At 41.6% G+C, this 27,648-nt stretch overlaps 1 protein-coding gene across 1 annotated transcript in view; it reads left to right on the top strand.

Moving 5' to 3' along the window:
- The window catches only part of CSMD1 (CUB and Sushi multiple domains 1), a 2,005,298-nt gene that overhangs the window by 1,886,837 nt on the left and 90,813 nt on the right, over nt 1–27,648 (top strand). Inside the window, exon 50 of the mRNA XM_043454305.1 lies at nt 15,725–15,910. Within this exon, the coding sequence (XP_043310240.1) occupies nt 15,725–15,910 (186 nt within the window). The remainder of the gene's footprint in view (nt 1–15,724; nt 15,911–27,648) is intronic.

Genomic DNA, 27,648 nt, shown 5'->3' with positions numbered 1-27,648 from the left:
GAAGGGAAAAAAGAACACAGAAGAGCAAGAGTATGAGTAAATACAATGGACTTTGCATTTCCTTTTGTGCGTTCTAAATTGTTTGACAATGGCAGCAAAATTATAACATGTTTAATGTAGTTCTCAAGGTTTACAGAAAAAATAATTAAAGGATATTATCAGGGGAGGGTTAAGGGTTATAAAATAATGTAAGCTTTCTATACATCCCTCCAACTGGTCAAATATCACCAGTAGACTTGAGAAGTTTTGTACATATAATTCATATCTAGAATAATGACTTAAAAAAGCAACACAAAGAGATAGGCTAAAAACCTACTGTAGATAAACCAAAATGAAGTTTTAAAAATGTTCAAGTAACTGACAGGAAGGCTGAAAAAGAAAACAGAAACAAAAATAAAATGGCAGACTGAAGCCTTAACATATCCATGGTTACAATAAATGTAAGTGGTTTCAATATATCAGTTGTAAGACAGACATTGGCATAGAAGATAAGCTGAATAATTCAGTGGATAGATATGGTCATGTTCAATTTATGGATCAGTCCCATTTTCATTAGGAAATGAACTTCACTTAAAGAGCAAAGCACCTTGTAGATTTTTTTCATATATTGATTTATTTTAATTGGGAAATAATTTCTTTACACTGTTGTGTCTTTTGACATAAATCGACATGAATCACCCATGGGTGCACATCTGTCTCCCATCCTGAGCCACCTCTCCTCTCTCCCCACCCCATCCCTCTGGGCTGTCCCAGAGCACTGGCTTTGAGTGCCCTGCTTCATGCATGGAACTTGCACTGATCATCTATTTTACATATGGTAATATACATATTTCAATGCTATTCTCTCAAATCATCCCTCCCTCCCCTTCTCCCACATAGACCAAAAGTTTGTTCTTTACATCTGTGTCTCTTTTGCTGCCTTATATATAGAATCTTCATTACCATCTTTCTAAATTCCATATGTATTAATACACTGTATTGGTGTTTCTTTTCCTAACTTGCTTCACTCTGTAAAATAAGGCTCCAGTTTCATCCACCTTATTAGCACTGACTCAAAAGTGTTCTTTCTTATATCTGAGTAATATTCCATTGTGTATATGTACAACTTCCTTATTCATTCATCTGCCAATAGGCATCTAAGTTGCTTCCATATCCTGGCTATTGTAAACAGTGCTGCAACGAACATTGGCATACATATGTCTCTTTCCATTCCAGTTTCCTCGGTGTGTATGCCCAGCAGTGGGATTGCTAGGTCGTATGGCAGTTCTATTTCCAATTTTTTAAGGAATCTCCACACTGTTCTCCATAGTGGCTGTACCAGTTTGCCAGTCCCACCAACAGTGTAACAGGGTTCTCTTTTCTACACACCCTTTCCAGCATTTATTGTTTGTAGACTTTTTGATGGTGGCTTTTCTGAGCAGCGTGAGATGATACCTCATTGTGGTCTTTATTTGCATTTTTCTAACAATAAGCAGTGTTGAGCATCTTTTCATGTATTTATTAGCCATCTGTATGTGTTCTTTGGAAAAATGTCTGTTTAGTTCTTTGGCCCATTTTTTGACTGGGTCACTTGTTTTTCTGGTATTGAGCTGCTTGAGAGCTCCTTGTATATTTTGGAAATTAATTACTTGTCAGTTCTTTCATTTGCTATTATTTTTCCCATTCTAAATGCTGTCTTCCTGTGTTGCTCTGAGCCACCCTCTTGGCTCTGCTTTCATGGAATCTCAGAGGCTTCAGGTTGTCGTGTTTTCTGTTTCATTTGTTTCTGTGCATATTTTGATTTCCTTTTTGATTTCTTCTCTGATCTGTTGATAATTCAGAAGCATGTGATTTAGCCTCCATATGTTTGTGCTTTTTTGTATTTTTTTCCTGTAGTTGACATCCAATGTGACCATACTGTGGTCAGAAAAGATGCTTGGAATGATTTCAGTTTTTTTTTTTTAATTTACTAAAGCTAGATGTATGGCCCAGGATGTGATCTATCCTGGAGAGTGTTCTTTGTGCACTTGAACAAAAGGTGAATTCCATTGTTTTGGGGTGAAATGCCCTGTAGATATCAATTAGGTCTAACTGGTCCATTGTATCACTTAAAGCTTGTGTTTTCTTGCTACTTTTCTGCTTGGTTAATCTATCCTTAAGTGTGAGCAGGGTATTAAAATCCCCCACTATTATTGTGTTACTTTTAATTTCCCCTTTCATACTTGTTAGCATTTGCTGTATATGTTGAAGTGCTCCTATATTGGGTGCATATGTATTTATAATTGTTATATCTTTTTCTTGGATTGATCCTGTGATCATTATGTAGTGTCCTTCTTTGTCTCTTATCATGGTCTTCATTTCAAAGTCCGTTTATCTGAAAGGAGTATTGCTACTCCTTTTGGTCTTTCTTTTGGTCTCCATTTGCATGAAATATCTTTTTCTAGCCCCTCACTTTCAGTTTGTATGTGTCCCAAGTATTAAGGTGTGTCTCTTGTCAAGACCCACCTCAATATACATGGGTCTTGTTTTTGTATCATTTGGCCAGTCTTTGTCTTTCGGATGGAGAATTTAACCCATTTGCATTTAAGATAATCACTGATAAGTATGATCCCATTACCATTTACTTTGTTGTTTTGTGTTCAATTTCATTAACCTTTTCTGTGTTCCTGTCTAAAGACACTTTAGATCCTTTAGCATCTTCATTAGAGCTGGTTTGGTGGTGCTGAATTCTCTCAGCTCTTGCTTGTCTGAAAAACTTTTGATTTCTCCTTCATATCTGAATGAGATCCTTGCTGGGTATAGTAATCGTGGTTGTAGGTTTTTCCCTTTCATCACTTTAATTATGTTCTGCCATTCTCCTCTGGCCTGAAGAGTTTCTGTTGAAAGATAAGCTATTATCCTTATGGGGATCCCCTTGTGTGTTACTTGTTGCTTTTCCCTTGCTGTTTTTAATATTTTCTCTTTGTGTTTAATTTCTGTTAGTTTGATGAATATGTATCTTTGGGTCTTTTGCCTTGGATGTGTCCTGTTTGGGATTCTCTGGGTTTCTTGGACTTGGATAGCTATTTCTTTACCCATTTTAGGGAAGTTTCGACTGTTATCTCCTCAAGTATATTCTCACCCCCATTCTTTTTGCCTTCTTCTCCTGGGACATCTATGATTCAAATGTTTGGGTGTTTAACATTGCCCCAGAGGTCTCTGGGGTTATCTTCATTTATTTTAATTCTTTTTTCTTTCTTCCTCTCTGCTTCATTTATTTCCACCATTCTATCATCTACCTCACTTATCCTCTCTTCTGCCTCAGTTATTCTACTGTTGGTTCCCTCCAAAGTGCTTTTAATCTCAGTTATTGCATTGTTCCCATTATTAATTGACTCTTCTTTATTTCTTCTAGGTCCTTGTTAAACATTTCTTGCATCTTTTCAATCCTTGTCTCTAGTCTATTTATCTGTAACTCCATTTTGTTTTCAAGATTTTGGATCATCTTTACTATCATTGTTCTGAATTCCTTTTTCGGGTAGACTCCCTATCTCATCCTCTTTGGTTTGGTGGGTTTTTATCGTGCTTCTTCACCTGCTGAATATTTCTCTGCCTTTTAATTTTGTTTAGGTTGTTGTATTTGGGTTGCCCTTTCTGCAGGCTGGAAGTTCATGGTTCCTCTTAATTGTAGAGTCTGTTCCTTGTGGGTAGGGCTGGACCGGTGGCTTGTCAAGGTTGCCTGGTTGGGGGCACTTGTGTCTATGTTCTGGTGGGTGGAGCTGGATCTTTTCTCTCTGGAGTGTAATGAAGTGTCCAGTAGTGTGTCTTGGGGTGTCTGTGTGCTTGGCATGGCTTTGGGCAGCCTGTCTTTTAATTTCAGGTTTTTGCTTTTGTTTTGCTGGAGAATTAGCAGGTGTGTCTTGTGCTAGAGCTTGTTGGCCCTTCTGTGGGGCTTGGTTTCAGTGTAGGCAAGGAGACTTTTGAGTGAGCTGTTGTCTATTAATGTTCCTGGGAATCAGGCGTTCTCCTGTGTTCTAAAGTTCTGGAGTTAAGCCCCCTGCCTCTGGCTTTCAGTCCTTCTCTTATGGTAGACTCAAGATTTCTCCATACAGCACAGAAGATAAACCCCTAGGTTAATGGTGAAACAGCTTTCCACACCCAGGAACACCCAAAGAGATTCACAGAGTTATATAAAGAAGAAAAGAGGGAGGAGGGAGATAGAGGTGACCAGGAGGAGAAAAGGGAGAGTCAAAAGGGGAGAGAACAATCAAACCAGTAATCAAATCCCTAAATGAAAATGGATATTGAAGATTAGATCCTTAAAGGTAAAAAATTGATAACAAATAAGAAAAAGCAAAGATTAAAAACCTAGAATAGAGGTTATACTATCAAAAATACAATATAAAACGTGCAAAACAAAATTGATCACCAAAATCTAAAAAGTGTATATGGAATTTGTTTTTTAACAAATAGGGGTTTTTTTGAAAGGTAATAGTTGGCTATAAAAATGGAAGTTAAAAAGTAGTAAAGAACTAAATTTTTTTTAAAAAATTAAGAAATGATAATAGTAAAAATATATCTAGGAGTTTCTCTGGAGCTGCTTTTGGTGGTGTGGGGTCAATTCAGTGTCAGATAGTCCACTTGTTCTCAAGGTCAGTGGTTGCCCCTCAAATGCACAGTCTCAGCATTAACTGCAGGGGTTTAATCCGTTGCACCTGTCACTTTGGGGTGGTTCCCTCTTCTTTATTTATTTTGGCTTTCTCTGTTTGCAGTTCTCTTCAGTGTCTTAACTTATACCCTGACACCAGGAGGTGACAGTGGCCACTTATTTAGGCTCACTTGTTCAGTTGTGCTGTGGAGAGGGAGGGACACTGAAAATCAATACCGCTAGCATGTGTAGGGAGTGCTTGCAGCGGATGGACCACACTGGGTTTGACACAGCCCAGGGCAGCATGTACTCCCCAGGTCTATACTGCCCAGGCTCCAGGGTGCTCTGCAAGACCCAGATGGGCTGTGCATTTTGTGCCCTTCCCAGGCCCAAGCCATTTGGGTGACTGGGTGCTTGGCGAGCGCACTGTCCCAGGTAGGCCATGTATCTTAAGCACCTCCCCGCTCCTGGCCGCTGGGCTTCCTGGGTGTGCCGCTCAGGCACAGTCTCAGGCGTGCTGTGTGTCTCCTCTGGGGAGCTGACCTCAGGCTGTGACACTCCTGGAACTGGTGAACTGCCCAGGATCCCAGGAAGACGTATTTAGCAACTGACAGCCCACTCAGAGTTTGCTGGAAGATGTGGTCTCGGGCTGAGACTGCAGCAGCCCCTGGCCTTCCAGCTCTGGCTGTAGTAAACCTGTCTCTCTGCCTCCATGGAGTGAAGGCCCTAAATGGCAGCTGGCTTGCTCTCCTTTTTTTGTGTGTGTGTGATCCTATAGTTTGGGTTGCTATGTCACATTAGCTCCCTCAGATTGTCCTCAGGGCATTCAACCCAGTCCTTACCCTAAGGACCAACAATCTGAGGATGCAGGCCATGACTCCCTGTCCAGCCCCCACTCACTGCTGGTGGACGTGAAGCATCTGGGCCACTTCTCTGCTGGCAGTTGTGGTTAGGCACACAGTCTGTGGGTTTTTTTGTTTTTTGTTTTTAATTTCCCCATTATGTTGCCCTCTGAGATTCTAAAGCTTCCCACAGACACATCTGTGAGAGGGTTTTCTATTGTATAGAAACTTCTTCTTCACGACTCCCTCCCCAGGATGGGTCTCCATCCCTCAATCTTTTCTCTCTGATTTCGTCTTTTATATTTTACCCTACCTCCTTTCAAAGAGATTGGGCTGCCTTCCTGGGTGCCTGGTGTTCCCCACCAATGTTCAGCAGTTGTCTTGTGGAAGTTGCTAAACATTTAAATGATCTTTTGATGAATTTGTGGGGGAGAAAGTGATCTCCGCATCCTATTCCTCTGCCATCTTGGGACTGCCCCTCCATTCTGTAGATTTTAAATTTCTCAAAAAGGACTTTGAGTTTGCCTTTCTTTATACAAATGAGGGAATTGAGTATCAAAGATTGCTAAGGTATATGCTTTGGGACACACAGATCATAGGTTACCAAATCAGGGCTGAAACCCAAGAACTGCCGATCCAAAGGTTGATCGTTTTTCATAAATTGTTAACAGTGAGACTTCCCCAAGATTTTGCTTTAAAAGCATTTGTCTGTACAGCGAGCAGCTTGGGAGGAAGTGCAAGGAGTGGCTTGTAACAAAAGCAAAGCTTCAAATGTGGGGGTGCATGTGTTTGTTTATTGATGACAGTGATTCTCTGTCTGGTCTGCAGGCTTCTTAGACTGCTTTGTATTTTTCTCTTTGTTTTCTTTTGTAACAAACTGTTTTCGTTAATGGTTGCACTAACATGGGCTCCAGTAAGCTTGGCAGACCTTCTCTTGCACTTGTAGATCTGCCATAGTCTCATTTAAAGATGGAACAGAATCCCCAGTCAGCACAGGGTGAGTGGGAAGAAAACTGCCCACAATGCATCTGTCTTTCCTCAAACATTTCCAGATCTAACTCAACGCCTCCCTTTCAAGGAAGCATTCAGACAAGAAGCTAGGAGCACATCAGTCCTTCTGAACAGAGTGCGTTTCTCTGCTGCTGAAGCTTCAGGCTTGTGGGTACATGAAGGGCATTCACCAGCTCTCAGGGAACTTAAATGGCAGCCTTTTTTAAACCCCTGGGGGGAAAAGAAGAGCATTTAGGTTGTCCTAAACCACTGCTCCTCTGAGACCACGTGTGTGTTTGTGCGCTGTGCTTGGTAGTGTCTGACTCTTTATAACCCCATGGACTATAGCCCACCAGGCTACTCTGTCCATGGAATTCTCCAGGGAAGAATACTGGAGTGGGTAGCCATTCCCTCCTCCAGGGTATCTTCCCCACCCAAGGACTGAACCCAGGTCTCCTGCCTAGGCAAGCAAATTCTTTACCATCTGAGCCACCAGGGAGTTACTAGTAATTTTAAGAAGACTGTGTCCAAGCTACAAAGAAAGCTGCAGAAAGTGCATCCCCGTGTCCATTTTTGGGAAGCAGGACTTCAGATAAGCACTTGCCAAAGTGTTTTTCTTTTTTTTTTTAATAAGAGACTATTCCATTCAGTAATACTGCCAAAGTAATACACATGCATGAAACCACCTACTATCCCAGACTTAAATAGGCACAGGCAAGGGAGGGGTTGGGAAAAATAAACCAAAATGCACATGGTGATGCTGTAGTCTTGTTTGATGGTCAGCTCAGTGTTTGGGGTTATGACTGGGATACCTGTGGTGTTACCTCCTGGGTGCCCTGTTTCAGACCTTATTACCTGCCACCACATGGGCATGCTCAGTCATGTCTGACTTTTTGCAGCCCTGTGGACTGTAGACCCCTGGGCTCCTCTGTCCATGGCATTCTCCAGGCAAGAGCTCTGGAGTGGGTTTCCATGTCCTCTTCCAGAGGATCTTCCCAACCCAGGAATCAAACCCGAGTCTCTTGCATTTCCTGCACTGGCAGGCAGGTTCTTTACCACTAGCACCACCTGGGAAGCCCATTACCTACCATGAAGTGAAGTGAAACGTGAAAGTTGCTCAGTTGTGTCCGACTCTTTGTGACCCCGTGGACTATAGCCTGCCAGCCTCCTCTTTCCATGGGGATTTTCCAGCAAGAATACTGGAATGGGTTGCCGTGCCTTCCTCCAGGGGATCTTCCCAATCCAGAGATCAAACCCAGGTCTCCCGGAATGCAAGCAGATTCTTTACCATCTGAACCACCAGGCAAGGACCATTACCTACCATACTTCTTATCTAAACCAGGCCAGAGGAAACACTGCTTCTGGACACTCTTCCTCTTCCCTATTATGGGTGGCCCTTCCTCTAGGTTTGCCCTAGCCATATGAGAGGGGTCCAGATAATGGGAGGGTAGACTGTTTTGAAGTCACGGGGATGCGTGCTAGGATATTGGTGATGGGCAATGAGAAGGCCACCAGTATAAAGCAAATTTAGACAGTGATTGCTGGTCAACCAAATGAGAACAGCAGGAGGAAAGGGGTGAATCAGAGGATCGCACTCGACTTCCCCACTTACCAGGGGAGCAGTTTACTGAGGCCTGGAGTTTGTCTAGCAGCTGCATGAGGGTCAGCAGTGACCTCGGATGTGGGCAGAGCCCCTCTGGACATTGAGTAGAATGGAGTGGAAATCAAGATATGAGAATCCCAAGTCTAGGGCAATAGTCCATGTCCAGCAATCACTGAGCTTTTGAAGGGGAAACAAAGGAAAAGGAAAAGAAATAAAAATAAAAACAAAGCAAATGGTGAGGTATTGAAGCTTGAGTAGCTCCAGAAAGGAGCCAGTGTAAGTTACAGAGCACAAGCATTTGAAAGAAGTAGGAAACGGTCTGAGAAGTTCTTGAAACTTGCAGAGACAAGAAAAATTGCTCTTTGTATGACCTTAAATATGAAAAGAAAATAATGCCAAATGGATCTTGTGCTGTTAAGAAAGCCTGCAACACAGGAAACTGGAGTGTCACTTCCATTTATTTGAAACCAAAATGTCAGCTCACTCATGAGATATGTAATAGAAGTAAACCAGCTTCCTTCGGATTTCCTCTTTGCTCTCTTTAACAAACAGACTGAAAGGAGTTGTTCCTTGCAATTCATATCTTTATTTACAAAAGAATAAGAATAAATTATGTGTGTGTTTAAAGACACATGCATGTAACAGTAGTATCCTGTCGTTTACTGAGAGCCTACATGGTGTCAACAGAGCGCTAATGGTTTTGTGCACATTATTTCATACTGGCGTCACAATTACCTTTGGGGTGAGCATTATTAACCTGAGAGCAATGGCACAAGTTATTGAGAAACTCAGGTCGTGGGTCTGCTGAATGCCAGAGGCTGGAGCTGATTCAGATGTCTGACTTTAAAACCTCTGCTCTCAGACAGAAGATCAGTTTCATGATATGAGTATGAGATTGTTGGTCTGAGTTGTCAAGCAATATAATGCTATGTTAGTACAATAAAACAGAAAACAAATATAAAGCAAAAGGAATTTTACTCCCTTTTAGCTACACCAAAAGTAAGAAAGTTCTCCAGGTTTTGATAGTTGCATACATTTAGCTAATTGATGTTTAAAAAGCGATCTAAGGAATATCTGTCGTATAGTTATCATGCAAAATTTCCAGAATGAATAGATGGATGCATACTAGATTTTAGCAGAAAACTGACTTCATCTCATAAGCATAAATTTACAAGGCTATGAGAATTGTTCCATCTATTCTTCATTGAATCAGAAGTGTAAGAATTCCATTTTCAGTAGAATGCCAACCTCTATTTTAAGCTCTGCCAAATAACCTGATGTTAGGACACCCTAGGGCCTAAAACCTACAGCACAAGGCCAAAAAAAGATTCCCATTTGTTGATCAGACAACATGAAGTGGGTCTTGTTAAGTCCTGGAAATAAGGGTTCACTTGTGCCGTAAGCTTCCAGATTTAACAGAAGTAGTTACAAAGCTTTACTGCTTTGCCCTCTTGGGTCTGAACCCTTTCAAGTTAGGGTTTCAAACGTGCTTGTGGAATGTCTTCTTCCCCACTTAACCTGCCAGAGAAATGTCATTCCATTCAGAATTCTCCCCAAATGAGAATTGTAGGGAAGTGAGCCACTGGGCACACTTCAGCAAGTGGCAGAGAAATTAAGGTTGGTGAGAATGAACAAATGATTGCTAGAGTGAAATCTCAGAGAAAATGGCAAGAAAATAAGATATTGGCAATACTCTGAGAGCAGGATCATAAAGGGCATTTACTGCATTCAGTAAATTAAGCTGAATATTGTGCAAAATACTTAGCAGCCTTCCCACTGATACAATGCCTCAACAAAGGAATGGCTTCAGAAAGCCAAGGTTATAATTTCATTATTTTCAATACTTTGTTCAAAATGATGTCCATATGTCTCTGTTTTTTGTTTTCCATCTGTGAATTTTTATTACTCTTTACACACACACACACACACATATATACACATATGCACTCATAGACACACGAACACAGGGCTTCTCAGGTGGTGCTAGTGGTAAAGAACCCGCCTGCTAATGCAGGAGATGTAAGAGATGTGAGTTCAGTCCCTGAGTTGGGAAGATCCCCTGGAGGAGGAAATGGCAACCCACTCCAGTATTTTTGCCTGGAGAATCTCATGGACAGAAGAGCCTGGTTGGTTATAGTCCATAGGGTCACAGAGAAGACACGACTTAAGTGACCTAGCACACACACACACACACACATACACTCAACACACCCAGCAATACACAGCACATACATACACACATGTATACACAGATACATATATATATACATGTATATATATATATATATATATATACACGCACACATGCACTCATACACACACATATGTATACATATATACTTATACACCCTATGAGGGCTACTCCATTTCTTCTAAGGGATTCTTGCCCACAGTAGTGGATATAATGGTCATCTGAGTTAAATTTTCCCATTCCAGTCCATTTTAGTTCATTGATTCCTAAAATGTTGATGTTTACTCTTGCGATCTCCTGTTTGACCACTTCCAATTTACCTGGATTCATGGACCTAACATCCCAGGTTCCTATGCAGTATCACTCTTTACAGGATTGGACTTTTCTTCCATCACCAGTCACGTCCACAGCTGGCCACTGTTTTTGCTTTGGCTCTGTCTCTTCATTCTTTCTGGAGTTATTTCTCCACTCTTCTCCAGTAGCATATCGGGCACCTACCAACCTGGGGAGTTAAACTTTCACTGTCATATCTTTTTGCCATTTCATACTATTCATGGGGCTCTCAAGGCAAGTCCATTGAAGTGGGTTTTCATTCCTTTCTCCAGCAGACCACATTTTGTCAGAACTCTCCACCTTGACCCTTCTGTCTTGGGTGGCCCTACACGGCATGGCTCATAGTTTCATTGAGTTAGACAAGACTGTGGTCCATGTGATTAGTTTGATTAGTTTTCTGTGATTGTAGTTTTCATTCTGTCTGCCCCCTGAGGGATAAGGGATAAGCTTATGAAAGCTTCCTGATGGGAGAGACTGACTGTGGGGGAAACTGGGTCTTATACCAAAATGCAGTTCTTGGGTGCAATCTCAAAAACGACAGAATGACCTCTGTTCATTTCCAGGACAAACCATTCAATATCAGTAATCTGAGTCCATTCCCCAATCAGTAATGCTGAAGAAGCTGAAGTTGAATGGTTCTATGAAGACCTAAAAGACCTTCTAGAACTAACACCAAAAAAAAAAAAAAAAGATGTTCTTTTTATTATAGGGGACTGGAATGCAAAATAGGAAGTCAAGAGATACCTGGAGTAACAGGCAGATTTGGTCTTGGAGTACAAAATGAAGAAGGGCAAAAGCTAACAGAGTTTTGCCAAGAGAATGCACTGGTCATAGCAAATACCCTCTTCCAACAACTCAAGAGACAGCTCTACACATGGACATCACTAGATGGTCAGTACTAAACTCAGATTGATTATATTCTTTGCAGCCAAAGATAGAGAAGCTCTATACAGTTAGCACAAATAAGAAAGGGATCTGACTGTGGCTCAGATCATGAACTCCTAATTGCAAAATTCAGACTTAAATTGAAGAAAGTAGGGAAAACCACTAGACCATTCAGGTAATGACCTGAATGACCATGACCATGGTCATGAATCATATGACCTTATGATTATACAGTGGAAGTGAAAAATAGATTCAAGGGATTAGATCTGATAGAGTACCTGAAGAACTATGGATGGAGGTTTGAGACATCGTACAGGAGGCAGTGATGTAGACCATCCCCAAGGAAAAGAAATGCAAAAAGGCAAAATGGTTGTCTGAAGAGGCCTTACAAACAGCTGAGAAAAGAAGAGAAGCAAAGGTAAAGGGAAAAAGGAAAGATATACCCACTTGACTGCAGAGTTCTAAAGAATAGCAGGGAGAGACAAGAAAGCCTTCCTCAGTGATCAATGCAAAGAAATATAGGAAAACAACAGATTGGGAAAGACTAGAGATCTCTTCAAGAAAATTAAAGATACCAAGGAAGCATTTCATGCAAAGATGGGCACAGTAAAGGACAGAAATTGTATGGACCTAACAGAAACAGAAGATATTAAGAAGAGATGGCAAGAACACACAGAACTAAACAAAAAAGATCTTCATGACCCAGATAACCACGATAGTGTGATCCCTCAGCTAGAGCCAGACATCCTGGAAAGACAAGCGGACCTTAGGAAGCATGACTACAACAAAGCTAGTGGAGATGATGGAATTCCAGTTGAGCTATTTCAAATCCTAAAAGATGATGCTGTGAAAGTGCTGTACTCAATATGCCAGCAAATTTGGAAAACTCAGCAGTGGCCACAGGACTGGAAAAGGTCAGTTTACATTCCAGTCCTAAAGAAAGGCAATGCCAAAGAATGTTCAAACTACTGCACTATTCCAGTCAACTCACACACTAGCAAAGTAATGCACAAAATTCTCCAAGCCAGACTTCATCAGTACGTGAACTGTGAATTTCAGGATGTTCAAACTGGATTTAGAAAAGACAGAGAAACAAGACATCAAATTGCCAACATCTGTCAGATCATAGAAAAAGCAAGAGTTCCAGAAAACCACCTACTTCTGCTTTATTTGACTATGCTAAAGCCTTTAGTCAAATGCTCTACCACTGACCCCTATGCTAAAGCCTTTAACTGTGTGGATCACAACAAACTATGAAAGATTCTTCAAGAGATGGGAATACCAGACCACCTTACCTGCCTCTTGAGAAATCTGTATGCAGGTCAAGAAGCAACAGTTAGAACTGGACATGGAGCAACAGACTGGTTCTTAATCGGGAAAGGAGTACGTCAAGGCTGTATATTGTCACCCTGTTCATTTAACTTATATGCAGAGTACATCATGCAAAATGCCATGCTGGATGAAACACAAGCTGGAATCAAGATTGCTGGGAGAAATACCAATAACCTCAGATATACAGATGGCACCACCCTTATGGCAGAAGTGAAAAGAAACTAAAGAGCCTCTTGATGAAAGTGAAAGAGGAGAGTGAAAAAGTTAGTTTAAAATTCAACATTCAGAAAACTAAAATCATGACATCCAGTCCCATCACTTCATGGCAAGTAGATGGGGAAACAATGGAAACAGTGACAGACTTTATTTTTGGGGTCTCCAAAATCACTGCAGATGGTGACTGCAACCATGCAATTAAAAGACACTTGCTCCTTGATTACTTTGCCAACAAAGGTCCATCTAGTCAAAGCTATGGTTTTTCCAGTAGTCATGTATGGTTGTGAGAGTTGGACTATAAAGAAAGCTGAGCACCAAAGAATTGATGTTTTTGAACTGTGTTGTCGGAGAGACTCTTGAGAGTCCCTTGGAATGCCAGGAGATCAAACTAGTCAATTGCAAAGGAAATCAGCCCTGAATATTCATTGATAGGACTGATGACTGAGACTCCAATACTTTGGCCATCTGATGTGAAGAACTAAATCATTGGAAAAGACCCTGATGCTAGGGAAGATTGAAGGCAGGAGGAGAAGGGGATGAAAGAGGATGAAATGGTTGAATGGCACCACTGAGTCAGTGGACATGAATTTGAGCAAGCTCTGGTAATTGGTGATGGACAGGGAAGCCTGAGATGCTGGAGTCCATGGGGTCGAAAGAGTCGGACACGACAGAGCAACTGAACTGATCTCATACATATACACACCCACACACACACATGTGTGTGTGTATATATATATATATATATATATCTCCACACATATACCCTCATGCACATATATACATATACACTCACATGTATATATATACACACACACAAACATATGTACATATACAGTCATACACACACACATATATATATATTAGATTGTTGAGATAGCTTAGCATAAATTTAAGCATAAGAGAAACTTCAGAGTTTTAATTTTTCTAGAACTTTGATTCTTATCAGCACTACATTTTCTTTAACTCTTCTGATAACTCCCTATTGCATTTACTGAAGATTTTGATACAGAAAAAAAGAACAAAGACAGCAACCAAAACACTCAAACTTAGCCTCAGGTGACCTGCGTGCCTATAGAGCAGAAGGAGGTCTCACTTGGGAATCAGGTCTGTTCTCCAGCCCCTGGTTTTAAACAAAGTCACTGTGCTGACCCAGGTGAATAATTCTATCTTTCTGACCCTCTTCCTTACCCATAAAATTATATAAACTTATATATACCCATGTTTATATAAACTTTTTCAACCAGTCTTTCCTGCTTTATCTTACTAGGTGTGTATTCTCATTGGAAGCTATGTGGGAAATATTTTAAATGATCTAAATTAAAAATCCATGATGCTTCAAAACCCATAACATCTTCGATGTTGATTGAGTAAAAGAAGATCCTTAAATTGGTGATTGCAAAGATTTCCTTTGACAAGTGCTCCTGAGTTGTGTGTGTATTTGGGGGGATTCCTGTCTTATCACCTTCCATTACTATGGATTCCATGTGCTCACTCAGTTGTGTTCAACTCTTTGGACCCATTAAGTATAGCCCACCAGGCTCCTCTGTCCATGTGATTCTCCAGGTAAGACTACTGGAGTGGGTTGCCATTTCCTCCTCCATGGGATCTTCCCAACCAAGGGATCAAACCCACATCTCTTGCATCTCTTGCATTGGCAGGTAGGTTCTTTATCTCTAGCAGTACCTGGGAAAACCCTGGGTTCCTTACTGTAACTTATTTAACTTCAGAGTTGTTTTTGTTTATTTCATCTCACAGTAAATAAGTCTGGGTCAGAGCTAGTAAATGTAAGAAGGAAGTGCTTATAATAACTTCTCTGTTCGTATTACTAGTTGTTAAAAGTTCTTTCTTCTTTGGCACTACTTTCTTGCCCAACCTTTCAGGCTAGGGTGGTGGGAGGGGGGGTTCAGAATTGGGGGGACACATGCATACCTGTGGTTGATACATGTTGATGTATAGCAAAAACCATCACAATATTGTAAAGTAATTATCCCCCAATTGAAATAAATTAACTAATTTTTTAAAAAAGTGGCTTGTGTGTCCATCCCTGTAGGACTGAGCCTTCCATTCTGAGTATCTCCCTTAATTCCTTAGTTCTGCAGCCCCTGCTTTCTGACTGAGAGTTGATAAACTCATACATTTTATAGCAATGGGTGCATTGATGCTCTTAACTAAGGTAATATTTGTCTTGAAACAAAATTTCCTGTGCTTTAAGGAAAATGAATCTTTGGTGAGTGGGGTGAGAGGACTTAAGCTGTGGGAGGTTTCTAAGACCTGAGGTGAGCTATTCCTAACTCAGATTTCATTGATCCCAATGAAATCTCAAACCCAAAGAGTCAGTATGGTGATAAATTTGTGATGGTAAAGATATTAATCTATGCTTTCTTTCCCGTATTAAATGAATTATAGCACATTACACTGTTCTCTTCACCATGACCATCTGATAATGTCCATGTGATGAAGCTGTGTGAGAGCCATCAGACCTACCTTCTGGATTAATAAATTTAAAAGATGCTGTATCTTGACCCATTTTTCATCGTCTCTCATTAACTCTTAAGACCCATACAACTTTGTAAATGTTCCTGTTTATGCCACACATGAGAAATGCTAATATTTAACAGTTTTTATATATCTTTGAGATGAGACACAGAAAAAGAAAAGAAAATTTCATTATGTCTTGTCAGAATAACTCTGAACTTGTCAGGTTTGTTTGTTTGTTTGTTTTCCAGCTGTGTCCTGTGGAATCCCAGAGTCCCCAGGAAATGGTTCATTTATGGGGAATGAGTTCACACTGGACAGTAAAGTGACCTATGCTTGTAATGAGGGCTTCAAGCTGGATGCTAGTCAGCAAGCTACAGCCGTGTGTCAGGAGGACGGATTGTGGAGCAACAGGGGGAAGCCGCCCGCGTGCAAACGTAAGTGTCCAGTGGTCTGCCTGGCCTCAGATTTAAGGAGGAACAGACACATGGGTGAGAGCTCTGGCCTCCACAGTGTGAGATCCTTTCCCTCAGCGTATGAGCATTTGTCTCTGCCTTGTGGTCATGTTACGTTAGTCTATTCCGTATCAGCCACTCTAACCATCAGCATAAGCTCTGCAGTCATGAAGGTGGGTCATATGGAATCACGTTGGGTCCGTCAGCACCTAGACCCTGAAACGTGCACAGAGAATCCTGGCCATGCCGCTGTGTTCAGCTTGAAGAGATTCATCAGGAGGTTATTGAGACATCAAGCACTCTACACAGAATATTAAAATGTAATTCAACAAGTTTGCTCTGCGTCTCCCATCTCACTGAGTTCCCTGAGTGTCAAGGTGATGCCTGAGTCTATTTGTACATCGCCTGCCTGTGTAACACACTGATGCTCAGTAAATGCATCACTGATTTGTGAAGTAGGATGACTTTTCTGGAAAGCTATTTAGAGTACATGATGATATTCTTAAAAGGATCACAAGTTTGGATTCATTCGTTTTTTTTACTTTTTATTGTTTTTTATTTTTTATTTTATTTTATTTTGTTATTTTTTAAATTTATTTTTATTAGTTGGAGGCTAATTACTTTACAATATTGTAGTGGGTTTTGCCATACATTGACATAAATCAGCCATGGATTTTCATGTGTTCCCCATCCTGAACCCCCCTCCCACCTCCCTCCCTAATTTATTTATTTTAATTGGAGGTAATTACTTTACAATATTGTATTGGATTCATTCTTAAGCTGTAGTCTTAAAAAACAATAATCAACTCCATAACACAAAGCCAAAGAGAACAAATGTTCACAGACACACACACACTTGCACATACCCACACACACAGAGTACACAAAGCTTTTCATTGAACCTATGTTAAACTAGCTTCAAATTGGAAGTAATCTAACTAAGTAGTTTCTAAAATTTGAAAACTTCATAGTATTTCTACTTAGACAGTATTTTTGCTCTTAAGATATTACATCAAAGTCTTCAGTTATAAAATTAATTTATTGGCTTTTTTATGTATAGTATTTTAGTCATGTTAAAAAGTTATTTGAACTTTCTAGGTATGAACATATAAATGTTTACAAAAATAATCAACTTCCTTCCATAGGTTTTATTTTCCTCGCTGTCATTTTAATCTATGTTTTTCTTTTTTGCAAATAATCATTGCATTTTCAGAGAGTCAGGAAAGCACCATTGAGACAATCCTCATCCCTCAATGCCTGGCCACCACTGACCTTTTCACTATCTCCATAGTCTTGCCATTTCTAGAATGTCGTAGAACTTGGAATCCCTCAGTAGCCTTTGCAGACTGGCTTCTTTCACTCAGTAACATGCCTTTAAGATTCTTCCATGTCTTTTCATGACTCAATGTCTCATTTCTTTTTAGCGAAATAAAATTCCACTGTCTGGATGAACCACAGTGTATTTATCCATTCAACTATGGAAGGGTATCTTGGTTGCTTACGAGTGTTGGCGATTATGAACACAGCTGCTACATACATCTGTGCGCAAGGCTTTGTGTGGACATAAATGTTCAGCTCCTTTGAATAAATGTAGGGGAGCATGATTGCTGGATCATATGATAGGAGTATGTTTAGTTAAGAAACCACCAAATGTCCTCCAAGGTGACTGTACCGTTTTGCACTTGCACTGGCAATGAATGAGACTTCCTGTTGCTCCACGCCCTCACCAGCATTTGATTCTGTCAGTGCTGTGGGTTTTGACAGCTCCAGTGTGTGTGTGCTGGTACCTCCTTGTTCTCATTTGCATCTTCCTGATGACATATGATGTGGAGCATCTTTTCACACGTTTATTTGCCATCTGTCTGCCTTCTTTGGTGACGTTTCAAATTAGGTCTTTTGCACATTTTTAATCAGAACATTCATTTTTTGTTGTTGTTGTTGAATTTTAAGAGGTCTTTGTATATTTTGGATAAGAGTCCTTTATCAGATGCGTCTTTTGCAAATGTTTTCTCCTGGCCTATGACCGGTCTTCTCATTCTCTTGACAGTGTCTTTTGCAGAGTTTTTAATTTTAATCAAGTTTAGCTGATCAGTTCTTTCTTTCATGGAGCATGCCTTTTATCTTGTACCTGAAAAAATTGTCCCCAAAATCAAGGTCACATATATTTTCTCCTGTATTATCTTCTAGGAGTTGTGTGCTTTACATTTGGGTGTTTGATCCATTTCAAATGAGTTTTTCTATAGGGTGCCAGCATTTATTTTTGCATGTAGATCTCCAGTTGTTCAAGCACCACTTGTTGAAAAACTGTCTTTTTTCCATTTATATTGGCTTTTGATCAGTTGTCAAAAATCAGCTCTGTTTATATGAGTGTCTTAGGCTCTCTGGTCTGTTCTGTTGATCTCTGTGTCTATGTCATGCTGTTTCCTTGTTTTGTTTTTACTAGGAAACTAGTAAAAGAAAAATTTTCAGTTTCCTACAAAATCAGTCCTGTTTGGGATTGTAAATATCTCTAGGTACATATCTGATTTTAGTGAAAATGTCCAGGTAGACATGGATACCTCTGTTCTTGTTAAAGCTGTAGGAAAATCATTTTGCTTGAAGATAATGCAGCTCACTGGGGGTCACAGACACACAGTCTCTGTGGTGTTTATTTTAACCATGGAAGCTTTATCCTTAGCTTAACTGAAAGGTGTCTGTCATGTGTGCCTGTTGCTTCTCAGGATAGAGAAGTGAACATGCACAGTCAGTCTATCTCTATAATGCCAGTTCGGTTCTTCCTGAATATATGTAGGACAGAATGCCTTTCAGTATAAATACAGACTTTTTCTTTTTTTTTAATATCTGTATGATCATGTTTATGTTAAGGCAACTCTTCATTGGGTAAAACAATGCACCGCTACACCTTCATCTCAAGAATTCTAATGCAAGTGGTTTATTATTGTTTATAGTCACTCAGTTGTGTCCGACTCTTTGCAATCCAATGGGTTGCAGCACACGAGGCTTCCCGGTCCTTCACCACCTCCCAGAGTTTGCTTGAACTCATGTCCATCTAGTTGGTGATGCCATCCAACCATCTCATCCTCTGCCATCCCTTTCTTCTACCTTCAATCTTTCCAAGCATCAGGGTCTTTTCAAATGACTCAGTTCTTAGCATCAGGTGGTCAAAGTATTGGAGTTTCAGCTTCAGCATCAATCCTTCCAATGAATATTCAGGACTGATTTCCTTTAGGATTGACTAGTTTGATCTCTTTGCAGTCCAAGGGACTCTCAAGAGTCTTCTCCAGCACCACAGTTCAAAAGAATCATTTCTTTGGTGCTCAGCCTCCTTTATGGTTCAACTCTCACATCTGTACATGGCTACCAGAAATACCATTGCCATACATGGACCTTTGTCAGCCAAGTGATGTCTCTGGTTTTTAACATGCTGTCTAGGTTTGTCAAAGCTTTTCTTCCAAGGAGCAAGCATCTTTTAATTTCATGGCTGCAGTCACCATCTGCAGTGGTTTTGGAGCCCAAGAAAATAAAGTCTGTCACTGTTTTCATTTTTTCGCCATCAATTTGACATGAAGTGATGGGACTGGATGCTATGATCTTAGTTTTCCGAATGTTGAGGTTTAAGCCATCTTTTTCACTCTCCTCTTTCTGCCAATAAATAGATTAGCATTCTAGATATTCAACATGAGTGTTAACTATGTGAGAATTATGAGAAAAAGAAGCACAACATAGCTTTTTGAGTCTTGGGTTGGGGATGGAGAAGGACAGAAGAGGCTCAAAGAGAGGGAAGCAGACAGCATTTCTTCAATTCCATTGGAAAAGTGGGTGAAGTCTCCCTCTGAGCATGGGGAGTCTGAGAGTCACTCTTAACAGGAGACCTGAAGGTGCTCTGGCTCACCTCTGCTCTGCCAGGACCTCAGCCTGTCTGTCTGCATGGGGTTTTGGACAGACAGAATGATGTAAGCTCTCCGGGGGAGATGACAGACAGACAGATGTAGAGGAGGTAACATGAGTGCCTGGTCAGTCTTTATGCAGCAGACAGTGATCCCGTGGGGACTGATCTAGGTCTGCTGAGATGACAGTGATGATCTACACCCATGTTTTGAGTGGTAAGTCTAAACACTTGTCTATGTTGCATCATACAGTGATACTAACAGTCCTCTGGAGAAAGTAGTGTTTTCATCTCTTGCTAAATTCATACAAAGTCAATAATGGAAATATCCAAAGTTCACAATTTGCAACCACATACATTTAAGAGGTGACACCATGAAAATATCTGGAGAAGCATTTTGATGTGGTCACAGTGTCCTGTTGGAGGTCCCCTGCTGCCACCGGTAAAGCTATGTGGTGACTGTTTCGTTTGGTACCAAAGCTTTGGGCATCCCAGAAGCACAGAGGTCATGACCTTCCCCGGTCTGCCTGGGGATACAGTGAATTGTGCTGTGGTGTGAGTGCAGACTCTTCATTCCATGAGCCCATAAAGAGACAGTTTAAATATTAAATAGATTTCATGATGAGTGGGGGTGAGTGTAAGGAGAGGAGATATGAGAGTTCCCACAGTTGTGAAATACACCCAGAGATCAGATGTCCTAGGGTGTTCCCGGCTACCCACAGCCAAGAGGAGAGCTCAGAACCACAGTCTGGACCCGCAGTTCCCTCCTCAGAGCCATCCTCCTCCTGTCCCACATTTGCTGCATCGTATCCCATCACCTACACCCACTCTACCCAGTACACTCGTCTGCCTGCTCAGGCCCCATGTACACCAAGTCACCACCTCCTGCACCCGTGGAACCACCTCCATTCATCTTCCTCCACAGTCTCCTTCCACACAGCCGCCGGCTCCTCCTTTAAGCACATACAAGTCACAACATGACACTTCACTGCTTAAATCCTCCCAGTTCTCCTGGCAATTAGGATGAAATTCATAAACTTGATTATTTTGCACTCACTTCTCTAAAAGGCAGATATTATGGAGAGGCCACCTAGGAACCTGAACCAGCTTGACCAAGCAGAGACATAGGTTCGATCCCTGGGTCAGGAAGACCCCCTGGAGAAGGAAATGACAACCCTTTCCAGTATTCTTGCCTGGAGAACCCCATGGACAGAGGAGCCTGGTGGGCTACTGTCCATGGGGTCGCAAAGAGCTGGACTTAGTGAATTAGTGACTAAACCACCACCACCACCTGGGAATCTGCCCCAGCTCATGTTTGATGCCTATTTAGGTGTTGAGGGACACACCTTATGGATGATAGCTCATGTAAGACTAGTCTTGGACTCCCATATCTTCCAGGCTAGCTTCCCAAAGCTTTATACAAATTGACCCTTTTAATTCTACTGAGGAAGGCAGTTTTGTTATCCCATCACCTAGATATGAACCAGGAAGAAGTGGTTACATTGACCAAACCTACAGATAAAGTAGCCGAGTCAGGGTTCGGCTCCAGGAGACCTTGTTCCTAAACTCTGTGTTGTTCTGCCTCTTGGAATTGATTTCTCTCATGATTTTTAAGTCTCATAAGTTATAAAAACCGAGTTATAAAAAAAAAGAGCAGAGACAGAAGCAAAAGGTTCCACTTTAATCTAACATATAATTCATTCTAAAAAGTATTAAATAGCTGATGGTAAGGAGGGAGTAAAGTTTTGTTTGAGGATTGTAGCAGAACCAAGTGATTTCAAAGACAATGTATATTTATGCCTAAAATTTTCTGTGAAAATCAGGAATGAGAGGTCTTTGGCCGTTCAAAGGCACATGTGACATCAATTAAGAGAACTGCTTTGTGCTCACATAAAGCATCATGTTACGGCACACAGAGTGGTTTCACTTATGAATATATTTGATTTTTCTGTTTTAAATGCACATCTCGACGTGCAAACTGCTTTAAAGTTGTAACGAAAAAATTAAATAACAAAACGGTTTCTTACATACACATGAGGACCCCAGCCTAAGAAAGTTATTTGTTCAGTTAAATGCAGTTAAATGATTGTTAAATGGGAAAAAGTAAATTTGCATTTTAAAGCCTTTTTTGACACTGACTGGTACTTTGCAGTAGGACAGGAAGATAAATATAATATTTATAGTAAAATGGGAAATCAGACTTAAATTTTCCAAGTATAGTCTCAAACTTTCAAATATTTTTCCCTTTGTTTATTAGACTTCATTAAAATTCCTTGGTGTTCAAAGGCTGGAAAATCTATTTAATTTTTTGAGGGGAAGTTTTTTTTTCACATTTTTTAAATTGAAGAAATTGAGCAGAGTAAGCCTAAAACTTCTCCTCTTAGAAAGTTTGGTTACTATTAAATTCTGAGATGTGTATTTCCCCAAGGCCAATTCCTATGTTGGTATGACAGGGTTTGTATAAGTTTCTTTAGCATCTGAATAATATGTAGATCAGTACTGGACCCTCAAGAGATAAGAAACACTTCAGCTTTGATAAGTAGTAACTGTAAATGGTAAATAAACTGAGTTCAAGTTGCCCTTGGGCTTACTAGAATGAAGATTATAATAAATAACTGCATTTCAGTTTGCATGCATCCCCCAGTTGTACAAATCTCAAGGCAGATGTTTGAGGTTCATTCTTTGCATTTTAATTATTTACTGAAGCTGGATTTGGACCATTGACGACACAAATGATGCTCATGCCACAATGAACTAGGGAGAGTGGCTGGGATGAGTGTCCCTGGTCTGCGGGTCTGCCAGGTGGTGAGCAAATGTGCTCCTCACCCTCTGCTTTCAGGAGAAAACAAAACCACTAAGACTACCTGCCAACATCAAACATAATCCCAGTGTGCAGGGGACTTTTTCCTCTTTCAGTTAAAGTTGTCAGAGAGACTCCTTTGTCATTAATAATTTATTAAGGACCTGCTCCACCCTGGGCACCATGAGGACTTTAAGTGGATACATTTAAGGAAAGAAGGGGCAAATTAAAGCCACATGGACCAGCTTTATATCATCTGTAAATAGCCCAATTGAGGAACAAAGATTGCACATAAGTTATCTATTTGTACATATGTATGTCTGCGCTCATCTATCTGTGAAGGATTTATGCATATAGTTATATATAACACACACATATATGTGCATGCGGTGCTGTGCTGTGCGTAGTCGCTCAGTCATATCTGACTCTTTGTGACCCCATGGATTGTTCCAGGCTCCTCTGTTCATAGGGATTCTGTAGGCAAGAATACTGAAGTGGATTGCCATTCCCTTCTCAAGAGGATCTTCCCGACCCAGGGATTGAACATGGGTCTCCTGCATTGCAGACAGATTTCTTTACTGTCTGAGTCAATGTTAAGGGTATATATTTATCCCTTTAGCCCCTCAAAACATGGCCTTATCATACTTGTGTTTCTTTATTAGTTATTTCTGTTTTCATGTAGAGTTTGGTTATTATCGTCATTTAACAACTGGTCGAGTGTCATTTAATCGTAGATCGTATTGCAAACCGCAGTGTCAGGAGACCAGCTGTCCCCTCATTGTGGACTTTCTCTCTGTGCTGACCACTTGCTGAGCACTCACCCAAATTCCATCTCCAAGTGTCTGTAACAAACTCGGCTCACCATTGTTAGTGCCGTCCTCAGCGGGGAGCATGAGTGCCCACCCAGGGCCGCAGGGAACCCCAGCCGGAGTCCGGCCTGCGGCTTGGCCTCGGCTGTCAGCCCCGCAGTGCTGGACCGCTGCATCCTGCGTGTGCAGTGGCTTGCAGACGGTCCTTCTTGCCTGCACTGGGCCTTGACGAGAGGTGTCAGTTAAGATGTTAGCAACGCTGTGGGAGGAAGGCCAGGCCACCCCTGATCTGAATGCAAGCTCATCATGCAAGCTACAAATGCATTTCTAAAAGTATGTGTTAAAGCTCGGAAGTGGGGAGGAGTGGTGAAACCTCCATGTGCAAGCTGGGGGCCCTTAGCTCTGTCTCCCAAGACTGCGGTCAGCTGTGAAATGAAGCCCAGAGCAAAGGGCCATTTTTTTTTTTTTTTTAATTGGAGGACAATTGCTTTACAGTGTTGTGTTGCTCTCTGCCAAACACCAGCACCATTCAGTCATAATGTGCTTAAATCCCCTCTCTCAGCCCATCCCACCCCCCAGGCCATCACAGAGCACCACGCTGGTCTCCCTGTGCTATAAGCAGCCTCCTGTAGGTATCCACTTTAGACACAGTGGTGTATACATGTCAGTGCTACTCTCTCAGTGGGTCCAGCCCTCTCCTTCCCCAAGTAGTGTGTCCACCAGGCCATTCTCTGTGCCACGGCAGGCAAGATGGGGGGAAGCGCCCCTTCCCAAGGCCCAGCCTCATCCTCGGTGCTTTGAGACCTGTCCATGTGCCTGGTGTGAGCTCGGGAAACAGAGGGAAAGGGGGGAAAGGGGGGAAAGGGGGGAAAGGGGATGCCCACCCACGCCTGGACAAGGTGTTGGTGGATTGCAAGTACCTCATTAGCCCACACGAAGTGGTGAGCGGCTCCCTGACTGCAGAGCCGGGTCCATCCACTCACCATCTGGAGGCAGCACTCTGTGGGGTGGGCGTGGGCTCTTCCATGCAGGGCAGGACTCTGCCAGTCAGGGAAGCCACTTTCTGGGGGCCACTAGGGGGTGACAAATCTCTCTGCTGCACGCTGTGGGGAAAGACTGTCTTAAGGCTACACCTCACTGTTGTGCAAACTTTTCATGGTCTTTTAGGACTGTGGTGCTTTGGGGGAGGTAGGCTGTTTAAAGGACTCAGATTCTGTCATTTCAGTTGTGTTTTCAGTCCTTTATTTTCAGGGCCATTTATGTTCTACTCTGTATAATGTTTCCATCTCTTATTTCATTTCCAAAGATTGAATATGGGTTCCTCCAGCTTTTTGTATTTTAGTTAGAATTGTGAACTATGAACAACTCTCCATGGCTCTCTGGTAAATATGAGAAAGTGAAGTTTGCACAGAGGTTTAAGAATGGGAAATACAGGGTTTGTGGTACCCAGGTCCTTTATGGCTCCTGTGTTTGTTATTCCTCTCCACATGAAGACTGCTCAAGGGCAGGTGTAGCTTTGGTTCACGTCTGCAACTTTACAAATATTTCTGGAATGAATGAATGAATGGACCGTCTGCAGTGTGCTCTGACGCCACTTAATTTGCTCGCTCTCTTTCCCTCATTCGTTCTTCTTGTCAAACACCTGACCACTGCTCAGTGCAGGACAGTGGTCTCCGCTCAGACAGGAGCTGCATGGGGCCCCGTCTTTCAGACCCCTCTGAAGACCATCTATCATTAGTTCAAATGAAGACTCGATGACCTGAAGTGACTTGCAGTAAATTTAGTTTAGAAAACACCCCCAAGTCAGAAAGACTGGGTCACTCTGGAACCCTTCTTACATGTTCTTTTTACAGACACTTGGATTAGAGGTATTACTTTCAGGGACTTCCCTGACTGTCCAGTACTTAAGACTCAGTGCTCTCACTGCTGGGGCCCCAGATTTGATCCTTGGTCTAGGAGCTAATCTCCCACAGTCTGTATGTACATCACAGCCAGAAAAAAAAAAAAAGAGAGAGGTGGAAAAAAGAAAAGCATTCAATTTTCATCCTTTCCAAGGGTTGGTTTAGACTCATTTCATGTAATTATAAAATTAGCTATGATATGTAATTTTTAAAATGGATTTTTTTATGGCACTTGGATTACAGAATTGAAAAAAAAAATCTAAACATTTGCCACTTAGTGTCACTAAGTGGAAGAGGTTACTTCAATATTTTCATGTTGAAATCAGATTTCAGGAGTGCCATTTAGGCTGCAGAGTATTGGTTATTGGATGCAGTTCTAGTTAGCGATGTAAATGTTCTACTAACAATTTTTTTTCTTTAAGTCTGGCCACAGTAACAAAATGACAGAAAGCCCAGAGCAGGAAAAAAATGTGCAATCTCATGAGGGTTTTGGAAACTCTGCAAGAACGGGCAGAAATCTGGCAGTCCCAGGTCACAGAACTTGAGAGTCCTGAGAGTCCAGGCTCAGGCAGGAACCTATGAGGAGAAGGAACCAGGTCCTTTGTGGTCTGTGCCTCTCAAGAGCCAGTAACACAGGTGAGCCTGTGAGCAACACCTGACAAGCTCACTTCAAAACTCTAACTAGCCACCTGCTCTTATTCTAAGTAACTCATAGCTAATCATGCAGTCATCTGACTAAGTGCTAAGATTAAAACACTCATTTAAAAAGAATGATCACCCTTAGGAATTCCAGGCTCTCAGCCCAGCCTTTCTGGAAGGGCTTCCTCACAGGGCCATGTTGAAGTCAGATGGCATGAAATGCACTGAAGTCAGAGTGGTACCCTGGGCATCCCCACTTCATGCCCCTGACTTGCCGAAACCAAAGCAGCGTGCTCCACCGCTTCCAAGTCAAAAGAACCAGGGCTAGCTCAGCCTGTCCCCAGCCAGCAGGTACAGACTGAGTGGCACCCTGAAACTCTGCTGGGCTGTGAACACAAGTAATTATATTCTTGTTGTTGTTTTGTTGCTCAGTCACATCCGACTCTTTGCAACCCCATGGACTGTAGCCTGCCCGGCTCCTCTGTCCATGGAATTCTCCAGGCAAGAATACTGGAGTGGGTTGCCATTTCCTCCAGGGGATCTTCCCAACCCAGGGATCAAGCCCACATGTCCTGATGGCAGGTGCGTTCTTTACCACGGAGCCACCCCAGGAAGTCCCCACAAGTAGTTATGAGTCTGGCTAAATCATTTTACTCCAGTGGCATCAGATCATAATTTTATAAATCTAATTAAATGTTCTTGAACTGAACTTGGTAGCAGAAAGTACTTGCGCACATTGACTGTGATGGGGGAAGTGTGTTACAGAGAGAAGACGCCTGCACCCCCACATCTCGATTAGAATTTCGCAGAAGATTTATGAGCAGGACCTGTATGTAATTCATGAGAGGGGAGGCCGGAGGGCTTTATTCATAGTGACACCGTTGCCACTGTCTGAATATCTGAAACAAAACAACTCTCAGCCTGCCTGGCTCACCACTGGTGGGATGACTCTGTCATAAATCAGAACCACTCATGGTAAAATGAAAAGTCAGTCTCTCTCGAGCAAAATGTGAAATGTTTGGTGTTGTCTCTGCAACATTCACAAGATGGAAAAACTGCATCCTTTCTGCGCAGAAACTTTATTGTCTGTGCCGTCAGTGAGTATGATTTGAGATGAGTACTTCTAAATAGTAATTTAGGAGTTTTTATGCAAAACTGCATCAACCATGTCAACCCTTAATACGAGTGACCGTGTGACTTGAGAGTGGCTATCTATACATCTGCTCTTGAATTTTTTTGAAATAGAAGAAAATTATTCTGTTAAGAGTTGTGTGCTTTTTTTCTAAGGTGATAGAAGATAATCTGTATTTCTGTTTTAAAAAAGGAAGGAATATGAGGTGAACTGGCAGATGGAGCACTTTCTATCAATCCAGCTAAACCTGCCTGTTATGGAAAATGTTTAATTTCACTAAATTTGACCTGGCAGTTGACTCACTTACCACTGTCATAAGTACTCTTTGATAACATCGATGAAAACGAAACACTTTCTTTTACTACAGCTCCAGATGGACCGGCATTTTAGCGCATTCTTTAACAGTTGTCATTACTTAGGTGATACTCAATGCTGATGTGCCCGGAGTCCTCCCTGTTTTAGTGGTGCCACTTGTTCTAGTCTCTTACAGAGTAAGTACCCTTGTCAACTTGTGGAGGGGGCGACAGGCCCAGGGGTGCACAGGTAGTCCTGC

Source organism: Cervus canadensis, chromosome 31 (assembly GCF_019320065.1).
Source record: "Cervus canadensis isolate Bull #8, Minnesota chromosome 31, ASM1932006v1, whole genome shotgun sequence".
Lineage (NCBI taxonomy): Eukaryota > Metazoa > Chordata > Mammalia > Artiodactyla > Cervidae > Cervus > Cervus canadensis.
The sequence above is the reverse complement of the archived record's forward strand: the minus strand, read 5'-3'. Positions and strand labels throughout refer to the sequence as shown.